The sequence below is a fragment of the Dermacentor silvarum genome, chromosome 7 (genome assembly GCF_013339745.2).
Source record: "Dermacentor silvarum isolate Dsil-2018 chromosome 7, BIME_Dsil_1.4, whole genome shotgun sequence".
Classification (NCBI taxonomy): Eukaryota; Metazoa; Arthropoda; class Arachnida; order Ixodida; family Ixodidae; genus Dermacentor; species Dermacentor silvarum.
The window spans coordinates 9,391,124-9,402,614 of NC_051160.1; the positions used below are offsets into that span (position 1 = coordinate 9,391,124).

Here is an 11,491-nt window from a genome sequence, read left to right on the forward strand (position 1 = left end):
AAGGTCTGAGTGCTGGCGCACGCATACATTACAAACCAAAACTTTCGTCTGCCGCTGAAGTAGCCGAAGAAGAATTTTCAGCTGTCGCGGAAATATTTCGCGTTTATCGTAAACTTCTATTGAAGATGGCCAGGAGGCAATACCGGCCATGATGCATGTAGACGGTCCGCAGGGGGAAAGGTATATAGATGACGTCAGTGCTCTGTCGTCTGCTTCGCGCAGCAGGAGCAGACGACGACGGGACAGTGCTCCACTACGCATAATAATATAATAATAATAATAATAATAATAATAATAATAATAATAATAATAATAATAATAATAATAATAATAATAATAATAATAATAATAATAATAATAATAATAATAATAAATCGCCTTCGAGGGTACGTACCACGTAATGAGGCAAAAAAGACAGAATGACGACGACAACAGCAGCGACGAAGACGACACCAACATTACCGGCCAACGTGACCACCCAACAACAAGCATCCAATCCTCGTCACAGAAAAGCGTCACCACGTTTCCATGTCGGTCGTATGTAGTTTTCAAGCTTTGTTCTTGATAATGACTTTCAGTACATGCGCGACATTTTTCTTCATTATTAGCGCAAAGAAAACAAAAACATTTATTTTTCCATATGGGGGCAGAATTATTTCGCAGGAACTTTTGCGTAAGGTCGCTTCACGTGATCAATGTCAAGGAGGCTGAGACGTGCCAAGCCTTGGCAGCTGGTGAGTCTATGGCGTTAACCTTGACGCACAGCCGCTTCCGCGGAGTGGGTCGCATTGCGATAAGCCACGATAGTGCGAGATGCGCACGCGCGTCCGGTGAGGGGCAACCCGTTCCTCTCGTCAATAAAAACCGAATCGAAGGTCAACGCTGTCAAAGGCGACAGCTTCTGTAGCGCGGTACGTGACCGCATCATCGTTACTGCTCGCCTGGCGATAAGAAACGGAATAACTTATCAAAGTCAAGCAACGAGAAAGAGTCGATCACGTGAGATAGATAAACACAGACACTCGCTGGCCAGAGAGCGATAAAATACTTTAAGTGAACACCAAGGGAAATGTTAAAACTTACGCTTCCGGAATGCTAAATAGGTCATTCGCGGTAAGCCAGAAAGTACGAAGTAAACGAGAGACGGGTAGCACCCGTTTCGTGTGACGTTTTTGATTGCAACAGCGTCCTCTTGAGCTTATAGTCACTTGTTTACCATGGAAAACTGGAATAACATTAGAAACGTCGCTTGAACAAAGTGGCAATTGGTTGCGAAGCTTCCTGAAGAGAAATGAGCCAATGGTGCGAAAATACCACGAAAGCCGTGAGTTCACGTCGACATCAGTGATTGATTGATTTATTTATTTATAGATGGCTTGCACTGACGTAATTGTAGCCGCCATGTTGGTGCCCCGACACGATGATAAGCTGGGTCCGTAACGTCACGTGAAAATTTTCAATATGATGGATTGGACTGAAGTACTCGTAGTCGTCATGTTGGTGCCCCGACACGGTGATAAGGTGGGTGCGTGATGTCACGTGAAAGCTATCAATTATAGGCACGTGAGTGCTGCCCTCAAATTGCACTTCAACTGCCCCCTCTGTGCATCCGTGCTCCAAAACAGAGTCCCCGAGAGGAGACACCGATATTGCAAGAAGTTCGCCTCCACCATGGCGCCGCGGAAATTTGAGAACGTAATTGCATGGCGCATTTCTACGAATTGTCCGAGTTCGACAGCGCTGTATTTCCCACGGCATTCTATTCCCACCGAGTATGAACTTAAAATGTGCACATCTTGCGCTCTCTGTCTTTTACGCTTGGACCTTGCAGTGGGAACTCATGATCGACGCCGGTTCTCGCCAGATTATCATCGAATCATTAGGCTTGGTCTCTACTTTGGAGGCAGACCACCTGTGGGAACACTCGAAGACTGACGGCCTTGTCTTCCACCGGCGGAATGCCTCAGGTGTACGGGGATTATCCGCTGGCCTTAGAAGGCCCCTCCCGCACCCACTTCGTTGTCTACTTCCTCACCTATACAGTGACCCCAGTGATCAGAGCCGTACCCACAGAAATGCAGACACCTGGCTTTCGTCTGCCGCTGAAGTAGCCGAAGAAGAATTTTCAGCTGTCGCGGAAATATTTCGCGTTTATCGTAAACTTCTATTGAAGATGGCCAGGAGGCAATACCGGCCATGATGCATGTAGACGGTCCGCAGGGGGAAAGGTATATAGATGACGTCAGTGCTCTGTCGTCTGCTTCGCGCAGCAGGAGCAGACGACGACGGGACAGTGCTCCACTACGCTATACGAACGCAGTGCCCTTATCTTCTCGTTTGAAGAGGGGAAGAGATAGAACCTTCTCCCTCGTCTTGACAGCGCTGAGGACAGCGCTCTAGAAAGCCCCTTCGGAGATAAGATGAGGTTACCCACCCTCCCCGTCGTAAATGACGACCTCTGCAGGACGACACGCGAGGAGTTGACCGCCGCCATTTTTCTTCTCGAGCCCTGGCCGAGGAGCATTCGCTCGCCCGCGCCAGCATCACGCCAGTGTAGAATGATCGCCTGAGGGCGACGCGTCGAGTGGTGGCGGCGGCCGGAGTGGTAAAGTGTGGAGACAGTTGTGCTTATCCGCGGCCGGCTTCTCCGAACGCGTGCGTTTATAGAGACCCCCCCCCCCCCCCCCCCCCCATGCCCTCGTAACACGTGCCATCTTCTTGCGCTGACGTGACTCTCGATTCGTTGTTATGTGTGCGACTTGATTTACTTTTTATTTCTTTCTCCTTTCCTTATCCCGGCCGCGCCGAGACTCGCGACGGGCCAACGGCGCTTTCTTGCGCCAAGGCTGGTGAGACGTGTGGGTGACATTGGGGCTCGTAGCCAATCGCGCGGGGCTCCGCACGCTGGCCTTCCGTCGCTGGGCGATTGCTCGAGAGGAGCTTCCCGAGCGCGTTCTCGATACTGCCCCCGGAACGACCGACTGACGCCTTGCTGCTCGGAATATTACGTCGGTCTCCGTGGTCGCCTTTGGCGCGACGCTCTCGAAAAGATGCCGTAAGTATAATACCAACTCCTGGTTTTCAATTATACACTGCCGCCTTACATTGTCATTTTTCATATTGCTTTGACTAGTGTTTTTCTAAATTCGAAATTTATTTAGATCCAGTAACCCGATTGCAGAAAAAAAAAGAAAAAGCGTTGCGTACAGTTATTTAGGTTCTCAAATCCTTTGCACCCGGTAAATCGCTAATTTCCAACCTCTATGCTGCTAGCACTTCCGTTAGTATCAGAAATGGATGTTGCTATTTTAGTTAATAGTATCATACGGCAGTATCACTCATGGCATCAGTGGCTACGGTGTTGGACTGCTGAGCACGAGGTCGCGGGATCGAATCCCGGCCACGGTGGCCGCATTTCGATGGGGGGCGAAATGCGAAAACACCCGTGTACTTAGATTTAGGAGCAGCGTTAAAGAACCTCAGGCGGTCCAAATTATTCCGGAGTCCCCCACTACGGCATGCCTCATAATCATATCGTGGTTCTGGCACGTAAAACCCCACAATTTAATTTAAAAATTTTCGCTCATGGCATAGATACATTCATTATGACAACTCGTAACACGAAGACTGAATCGCCACCCCATCTCCCATTTTAACTCGTTTTTGGTGCACCAGAGAACATTCGGAAACGATGTTGTTTAGAGTAGCTGTCAGTTGGGCGTGTTGGTAAACGTTCGTGATGGAAATAAGCGCTACTAGAACGGATACTTAGCAAGAAAACAGGACAAAGCGCTTTGTCCTGTGTTAGAGCTTGCTAAGTCTCCGTTCTAGTAGCGCTTTTTCTATCATGAAACATGTTGTTGTTGTTGCAAGGAAGAGTCTATTTTTTTTTCTTTTCCTCATGGAGAGCAACCAGAACGTCTGTTCTCACCCAGTAGGCTCTAGGACTGTGAAAGGCGACTTTAATGTTCGATTCGGGATTTGTAACGTGAGCAGTGAATAGGCGATGGCCTATAGCTGTGCAAATGCATTCATATTTATTGCGAACGATACAAATATTCTGCAAATTTATGCAAATATAGAAGAAGCTCTAACTGCATACAAAAAAAAAAGAATGCATGAGCACCTAACTGAAAGGATGGCTATATTGTGGTTAGTGGGCCACTACTCCTGTATTGTAACAGTGGGCCCCTACTCCTTGAAAATGTTTCTAAAGTATATATGCAACACGTATTTGACCAAAGCCCAACGTATAATTTATAAATAATGCAACGCTGAGTTTAATGTCTCAATATTGTGCTTTCGGTGCGGGAAACTTAACGCATAGCCTAGAGTAGCGTCTCCGATACGCTGGGGCGAGTTTTCAGTACTGGATCGTTCAGCAAGGCAATTACTAAATAATCGCTACACTAATAAGTTTGAACTGAAGTAAATTTCATTGCTTTTTTGTTCAAATGTACTCTTAAAGGCCAGACATGAAGGTGAACGAGCTCATTTTTTTTAAAAGTGCGACTGTGTTTGAACAAAGGGCAGGGGTAAATTGTTAAATTCAGAAAAAAAAAGAAAAGATACACACGCAGGAAATACAAGGAGGTGCCTTTTTCAGTTACACAATATTCACGCCGTCGGAAGTTATAAATCATGCTATATTCGGTGATTGCGTTGTCAACTGCAGATTTATTCACTCATTAACTTATAATTAAATATCTTGGGCACAAAATAAGATTACGGAGCAGAAAGCGGTTGGTGGTTCAAGGCACCTGACTCAGCAGAAATCTTTACAACGCCAGTGTCTCGATGCCCATTTGACGAAACCTATACACCACGAAACGCTTCGGCGCTCCACGTTATTTTTTTTTTTCCACAGCGCGAAAGGGAGGCTACGTGCGCAAAGATACGTGGACCAGGTCAACGCACTTCGCCCGCCGCAAGTTCGGGGACGAAATATTTCCATAATGACGCTAAGTCTTAGGAATCCCTCTTGGTGGGCACATCTCGAGAACCGGCGGGCTTCAATTCCTCGAGTCTGCTTTCAAAGCCTGGATGGTTATTAGTTTCATGGACAAACCCTCATTAGCATTGAAATGTTTATGACGTCTTGACAACCGGCTACTACGAAAAACGCAAGGGCGATCGTATTTTTCGTTCATGTCCTCACCTCCATTCTTGTTGTCAAAATGTGTTACCAGATACCCCAAACTTACACGATTTTGCGCCTTATAACACCTTAAATGTGGGAATTAAGGCCTTCAGATATAATGTTTTGTTAGATATGTGTGTTAGGCGTCAGATCGATCACTTTTCCCCTATATAGATGAAATCTTGAATTCATCATAATATTGAAAGTGTAAAACGTGGTCTTTGTAAGAGTGACCCTGTGCAAATAGCATTTGGGCGACAGGGCCTTCCGCACCGTTTCGTTCCTCCACCACACAGCAACTTGGCGTTATAACAGTTTTTTTAACGTAAACAGAATTTCAACTTCTTCGTTAACAGAATTTTTTTGTGGTATAGCACAAATCTGCTCAATGAGCTGGATTACTCAAAGAGGCGGATATGCAGAAGAAATGAATGTGCACAATTGACTAATAAACAAAATTTCACCAATAGAAGTTTTAATTAACTACTTTTCATTCACGTACCCTGCATCGAGGTCGTCGCCGCCGACACTGTATTCACGTACTTGGAACTAATTTTGAAACTTGCACCAGTTTTGAGATGAATGCTGTCAAACTGCGGTAAAGAAATGCACTGATTTTGTTCCACTTATACTTTTTAAGCTAAATGTCTTGTCATCCATTGCCGCTCAAAAATACCTGAAACATAAACGCACTTTGTCGCACACTTTGGAAACGCATATCTCGAAACTGGTGTCATCCTCAGAATTCGTTCCAAGTAAATAGGCCTTGCGGAATCACCGGCTACAACTCTTAAATTGCAATATGTGTCGCAATGTAATTAGTTTAAAAGTCAATTAGTGATTGATTACGTGTTTTTATTCATAATTCCATATGTGTCGCTTCTGTTCTATCGGTAACAATAAAGAATTATTGATTGACTTATTCCCTGTGTAAATAATGCTTTGCCACGTAGAGTTCCAGCTCAATATGTAGAATTGTGCTACATGGCATGGGCGATTACTATAAATTTTGTTAACAATAAAAAAGGAACACCCTGCAGAGCCTTTTCAATGTGTCTTTCTCGAAAACAGCAATCTCACATGTACACTACTTTCAGGGCCGACGAACACAGCAACTCCCCGCTGCCGCCCGAGGACAGGCGCTCGGACGTCTCCTACAAGAAGGTGGGCCTCTTCAACGTCCAGGGACTGCTGCTCCAAGAGAACGAGTTCGACCGCGACAAGATCCGCAAGGTCCTCTGGTTCAAACCGTTGCCGGGAGACATCTTCGTCGGCTCCTACCCTCGGTCCTGCTCGACCCGGGCCCAGTACATCATCTGGTCCCTGCTCCACCCGGGTTCGCCCTTGCCCGACTTTCACACTCTCCTGACCAAGGAGTTCCCCTGCATCGAGGTCGTCGACGCCGACACCGTTTGCGTCAAGGATGGCGCTCCCCGACTCGTCAAGCACCACCTGCCGTACGCGTTCAGCCCCGCTAGTCCCGAGGCCAGACACGTCGTCGTGCTGAGAAACCCTTTCGACGTGTGCGCCTCGAACTACGTCCACCTGGGCAAAAGCTACGAAGGGACCTTCGCCGACTTCTTCGAGTGCTTCACCCGGGGAGAGGTCGCGTTCGGGGACTACTTCGACCACGTCCTGTCCTGGTACGACCGCAAGGACGACCCCAGGGTGCTGCTGCTCTGCTACGAAACGATGCGAAGGGACCCGCTGGGTAGCGTCAAGCTGATCGCGGACTTCTTGGACATCCGCACCGACGCTGACGTGGTCAGTCAGGTGGCCAGAGACACGGGGCTCGAGGCCACCGTGGCCGGCCGGAGCGACCTGGAAGAAGAGGTCTTGAAGGGCAAGGTCGGCTGCTACAGGGATTACTTCTCGAAGCAGCAGCATCGCGTGCTGTCGGACATGACGAAGGAGAAGCTGGCTCGAACGGAGCTCCTTGGAGTGTGGAAAGACTTCCTGCAGTGATCGGGACAAGCAGGGGTGAGGGACGCCAGAGGCTGTGGTGTGTGCCTTCGAGACCGCGACAAGTGCGGTGTTCTAGTTTTTTTTAAATGTGGTGACTGACACACTGTTTTTTTGTGTGTGTGTGTGCTGCTTCGAGTGTGGTGCTTGGTTGTTAGAAATGTCGTGGCGATCGAGACGGCGTTGTTTTTAGTATTTTGTGCCTGGGACAAGCAGTGCAGACGAAGATCGGGAAACAGTTCGCCGTGTTCTTTTTACCACATTTGTTTGGACACCGGGGGCAGTCACATGTAGCTTCCGTTGCGTGAGTGGTGTATATAGACAGTGTAAATGATTTCACTGCGGTGTGAGTGTTTTTTATACCCTTGGTCAGAATTTCTGGAAATATCGGTGACGCAATAATAAGCCTTACGGCACAGCTCAAACACACGTTTATCCATGAGAACCAAATGACAACAGTGGACAACCTTCTGTGGGATACATATTTCTTTGTGTTTATAGCGACGTCTAGGATTCTTAAATTTCGACGGTCATTTCGACGTCGCACCACTTGCATAGTGGGGCCTGCTTTACATTTTCTTTTTCATATCAGGGAGTCGTCTGCTGTAACGACGAGCCGACTTTGCCTTCAAACACTTTTAGGAGAGGTGCATTTATTTTAAACACATACTTAGCAAATATATTTGCGTGCTAGGTTTATGTTCATTCTTCTTTCTTTTCGCTTTCTGTACAAAGGCTGTGGTTTACGTAACGTTTGGCTTGCCAATGAGGATCTACTGTACGACACCAAGCAGTGGACGACGTCCAGCATCAATCGCCGCACCGCTGCCATGCGAGGAAAACAAGCGTAATTAATAAAGGCTTTCTGCGTCAGCTGTCCTGTTCATCTACACCGATGACGTCCGAACGCACGATCGCGCACACGACGACCAAAATACACGCGTTTTCCGCTATTCCATAGGTGCCATGGCTTCAACTTACTTTCGTCGTCGTATACTTTCCGGAGCCACTTCCTCGTTTGATTTCCCTTTAACCGTATAGGCGCCGCGTGAACGGAATTCATACCGCCTGCCTAATGGAGGAAAACGAATGCGGAAAGAAATGGCATATATCCCAAGTGAATATTAGGAACCTTCGTCGTCGGTGTCGAAGGCCTCCCCCCCCCCCCCCTCCTCTCCCCCCTTCTCCGAACACTCCTTTTCTTGACGTAACTAGCAACCGTCGCTCGTCGAACATCGTCACTTGCTTAGGGCTCTTGTCATGCCTCCACCGTCCACCTACTGAATGCCGGATTAAACGCGGTGAGCTAAATGCCGCAAAGAGAACAGCTCCCCAACCCCGTCAAATAGAACGCTGGAAGCAGAAATTGCGCCGTTAAAAGGCCATACATAGAAAAGAGAAATGTCGAGCTATAGTTTGATAGACAACACTTTTTTTCAGTTGTTAAATGTATGTAATGAGAGGCTGGCGACTCAGCCTGCTGTTCTTATGTTCCGTCGGGAAAAAAAAAAGGAAACTCTTTTGAGATGCATGCGAAAGCCACGCAATAATCATTGGAAGGGAGAAATTGCCATCCACCCGAATATAGCATGAAGCTACAAAGGAACCAATACGAGTTTCTTCGGAAAGTTGAGGGAAAATTTGGTCTGCATGGTCTGGGATTTGTGTCCGAGTGCCCGGACCAGGACGAATTTTTCCTCAACTGCCACGCGAACGTTATTTCTGAGAAACCCTTACGGGTTTCTTTTGTAATTTCGTGCTATATTCGGGTGGATGACAATTTTTCTAGTTCATAATTCTTCCACCTTGATTCGGCAGTACTTATTTCCAAAAATATATTGAAGAACGAGTTGCCGTGGGTAGTAGTTCATAAGCCATAGGTTCAAAACTGAATTTAGAAGGCTAGATTGAACACAAGGCCAGTGTAGTCTATATAAAAAAGAAAGAAAGAAATGACGTTGATTGGAATGTCATATACTGTAGGTCCGTCTTGCCGTAAGCTAAGGCCATACTCTAGGTCGGCCTAAGTTCTGGGAATATTATTCACTTTCAACGCGTGTTGATTGGGTAAGCCTCAGCGCACATAATGCCGCGCATTAGTGACAGCATCCCCGACAGAGATCAACCGAGAGCACTTCCCCAGAAGCCCCCGTAAGAAAGGAAGGAATGATGAAAGCAAAAGGTGCACGGTGACGTCACTCCAACACTCCCGCAACAAATCTGCGTGACGGTCATTAATTTTTACAGCGTCAGCTCGGAGCTAGCCATGCGTTTTTTTTTTAATAAAGAAATGGTACGCAAATAGCCCCTTCAGTCACGAATTGTGATCGACTGTCGATAAATGTATGAAAGTTACATAATTTTATGCCAAGGTGCTGCAGACTCTATTAAGAGCAAGTCAAGGTGGTAGAGTGACTCTTTCTGCATTTTATGATGAGTCACCATAATTGCATGTGATTGGGTACCTAATTACTGTGCACTCTGTAGTGATATGTTTCTTCATAAAAAAGAATTAATCTCTAGTGAGAGATTAATTCCCCTAGTTTTTTTTGTCTATTCCTTGCCACAACTGCACAGAAATGAAAAAAAAAAGTCGCGTACACAGATGTGTACACCGTGACTATAAGGGAATTGAGGGGGGGGGGGGGGGGGGGGCGTAGCCTGGAGGCTCACGTTTCGACAAGGGAACTATACGTCTTCATCTTGGCGAAGGTTAGACTGACGAAGACAAATCCGCATGCGGAGACGTTGGCTACGGGCTGGAGCTGTCTTAGCTATCCAACCGACTCTCCATAAGTCTCCATGTTTCTGTGACCACTTCGTTCGTACTCTATATATGTCGATGGACAAGTGCGTACTAGCAGCATACATTCAATGGCGAACAATCCCGAAACTAATGTAATGTGTTAATCCATTGCAAGGTTCACCTGCATTTGTAACAGTGACCTAATAGGGAGTGATGATGAATATTTATTGGCATCCCCAAATAGTCCCCTAGCCTGCTTGAGTTAATCAGGCGTGCTATACATACTTTTCATTCTAGCATTATTGTATACATCTCTTTAATCTTTGTTTCTCTTCCTCAAAACTTCTCTGCCTACAGAAATGAATATTCAAAATGGCACGCGCCATCTGTGGACCAGTTGGAATGCGCCATCCGCCATCTTAACGGCGCTGCAAAATGAACCCGCTCGCTCGACAGCATAGCTGCTCAAGCGTCAACAAACCTAGGGCTGTTTTTCCGGCAGTGGGCAAAACAAAATCAGTTATTAAAATCAGATCAAATGAAATAGTGGCCGCGACGCTGACGACGTCAGAGTAGGGTGCTATTTATGGCACGTAACCGCAAAGCATTTAATTTACGTCTCGGTCCTATTTGTCCTTTTTTCGAATAGTGCAATTGACCCCCCCCCCCCTCCTCTCCCCCTCTAAAAATATATATATATATATATATATATATATATATATATATATCTGCATTATGTTTCACCACGTGGGCTTCGCTCGAATTTGCGTACTTGGGCACCGAGTTTCCACACGAAAAACTGTTTGGAAATGTCGATTGAGCCTACTAGCGCGACTGTATATATTGTTACGTGTAGCTGATGCCCACGGCTATTTACAACTTATTTACAGGGCAGCTAACGGAGGTCAAAATGGCTACACGATGTCAAGCAGGAACACGTCGTCTTCCTTCTCCTCACTGCGGCCACACTGTGGTGGCTGTTCCGTATCATAAAAAATTATGGGGTTTTACGTGCCAAAACCAGTTATGATTATGAGGCACGCCGTAGTGGGGGACTCCGGAAATTTGGACCACCTGGGGTTCTTTAACGTGCACCTAAATCTAAGTACACGGGTGTTTTCGCATTTCGCCCTCATCGAAATGCGGCCGCCGTGGCCGCGATTCGCTCCCGCGACCTCGTGCTCAGCAGCTCAACACCATAGTGTTCCGTATCATCATCACCCCCGGCTGTAGAAGCACCGTCCCGGTGCTTAAGCTACACATCCGCGGTGAAAGGTGTGTGGTATGGCTTTAGTCTCGCCACGTGAATGACGTCACTGGCAGCTTTTGTCAAATAAAATCTCCCTTTGTGTAGGACGTGCATATTTCGCTGGAAATATTCCAAAAAGTTATAGTGACGTTTTCTGTCGTGAACATAAAGAAATTCAGCAAGAGGGGACACTCGGCGAAAACTGGCAGTAGGAAATACGTCACGCTAGTATTTACATCAGCCGGTAGCTGCCGCGAGCATCGAAAAAAAAAAAAAAGAACGTAAAATGAAGTTAACACACATTGTTCATTTCTTTTTTTTTTCCCGCTAAAAATAAAAAAAACTTTGCGTATAAATGAACTTATACTTAGCGACTTATTTTTCTTAGGTTACC

The 11,491-nt window shown here is 46.5% G+C and overlaps 1 protein-coding gene across 1 annotated transcript; it reads left to right on the forward strand.

Moving 5' to 3' along the window:
• The first annotated feature begins 2,464 nt into the window (after positions 1 to 2,464).
• Positions 2,465 to 7,975, forward strand: LOC119457525 (sulfotransferase 1C2). The gene is made up of 2 exons (XM_037719121.2): positions 2,465 to 3,055; positions 6,238 to 7,975. The coding sequence occupies exons 1-2, from the start codon at positions 3,051 to 3,053 to the stop codon at positions 7,103 to 7,105; spliced, it is 873 nt and encodes a 290-aa protein (XP_037575049.1). The 5' UTR covers positions 2,465 to 3,050; the 3' UTR covers positions 7,106 to 7,975.
• Positions 7,976 to 11,491: the final 3,516 nt, after the last annotated feature.